The sequence below is a fragment of the Amphimedon queenslandica genome, unplaced genomic scaffold, assembly GCF_000090795.2.
Source record: "Amphimedon queenslandica unplaced genomic scaffold, v1.1 AMPQUscaffold_1499_Cont26491, whole genome shotgun sequence".
NCBI lineage: Eukaryota > Metazoa > Porifera > Demospongiae > Haplosclerida > Niphatidae > Amphimedon > Amphimedon queenslandica.
This window is the reverse complement of record NW_003558158.1, coordinates 1-1,173: the sequence shown is the minus strand read 5'-3', so window position 1 is coordinate 1,173 and position 1,173 is coordinate 1. Positions and strand designations below refer to the sequence as shown.

Below are 1,173 nucleotides of genomic sequence, written 5' to 3'. Positions count from 1 at the left end.
ACATTGTGCTCATTAATCTGTTCCATGATATATTTCACATTACTCTGAAGTAATGAGTCATTTTTAGCAGCACACAGTTCCATTAAATGATCTATTTTATCCTGTATCAGTGACAGGTTACAGTTAATAGCAGTATTACCACTATTAGTGAGGCCAGCACTATTACTGCTTGCATTACTTGTACATGTACTCATGAAGGTATCTTTTGATATTAAGTTAAGTACAAGTATAGCTACCAATAGGAATATTATGATCACCAGTAGAATTATTATTGCAGCAAATGACTTCTTTCCTACAGTATACTGCACTGGTTGTTGAGGAGGTTTGGTATCCTTAACATTAGCTTTTGGTAGCTGATAATCTAATGAATATATCATACATTAGTTTTAATAATAAATTACTTGTATGGTATGTACCTGAGTAGTCATGAAGATCTGAGTACATTGCTTCTTCAGTACTAGTATCAGTCTTTACTACTGGTTGATAGGCTGTGTTTTGTGTTAGCTTCATTTCTTCATTGAAATCCTTAGCTTCACTTTGAAAGCTTGTTGACATTGTCTTGTTTTCCATCTCTTTACTAGCACTGCTTATGGTTATCTACAGCTCAATTTATTTATATAATTTTATTTGTGTTTAAATTGGCACTATTAATGAATAACAGCACATTTGGCTTCATTATAACTAGCATGCCAAGGTGTTGTAGTTTATAATATCTCTGCTTTCAATTTTGGACTGTTTGTTATGATTTGTTCACACAATTATTATGTGTACTTGACATAAATCTCAATGGAGTATTTTCATCACTCCATCCACTGTCTTTGCAACACATACACACTCAGTTCAATGTAATTGACAGTGATAACGTTAAAGAACCGCAATAAGACTAATTTTGATTGTAATTAGTGCAAAATTTCTACACAGCATTAAAAGATGTGCATCAGAAAATGTAATAAAAATGGAGAATTCTATCCTTGCCATTTTTGATGAAATACCATGCATTATTTTGAAACAACTTCATTTACCTTTTAACTTAACGCTTAACACAATCATCTCAGGTAGTGCTTTTGGCCATGTATTGCAGTGCCACTTATTTCACCAAGGAACGTATAACTTATTACTATTGAAATTGCAAATAAATATTAATTATTTATAATCATACAAAGTTTCTTTATC

At 31.6% G+C, this 1,173-nt stretch overlaps 1 protein-coding gene across 1 annotated transcript; it reads right to left on the bottom strand.

Annotated features, from left to right (window-relative positions):
* Positions 1–43: 43 nt before the first annotated feature.
* Positions 44–576, bottom strand: LOC109593441 (uncharacterized; the record flags this gene model as incomplete). The annotated part of the gene is made up of 2 exons (XM_020008516.1): positions 417–576; positions 44–361 (listed from the first exon to the last, which is right to left on the bottom strand). Coding segments are annotated over exons 1-2 (472 nt in total), but the record flags the coding sequence as incomplete, so codon positions are not given.
* Positions 577–1,173: the final 597 nt, after the last annotated feature.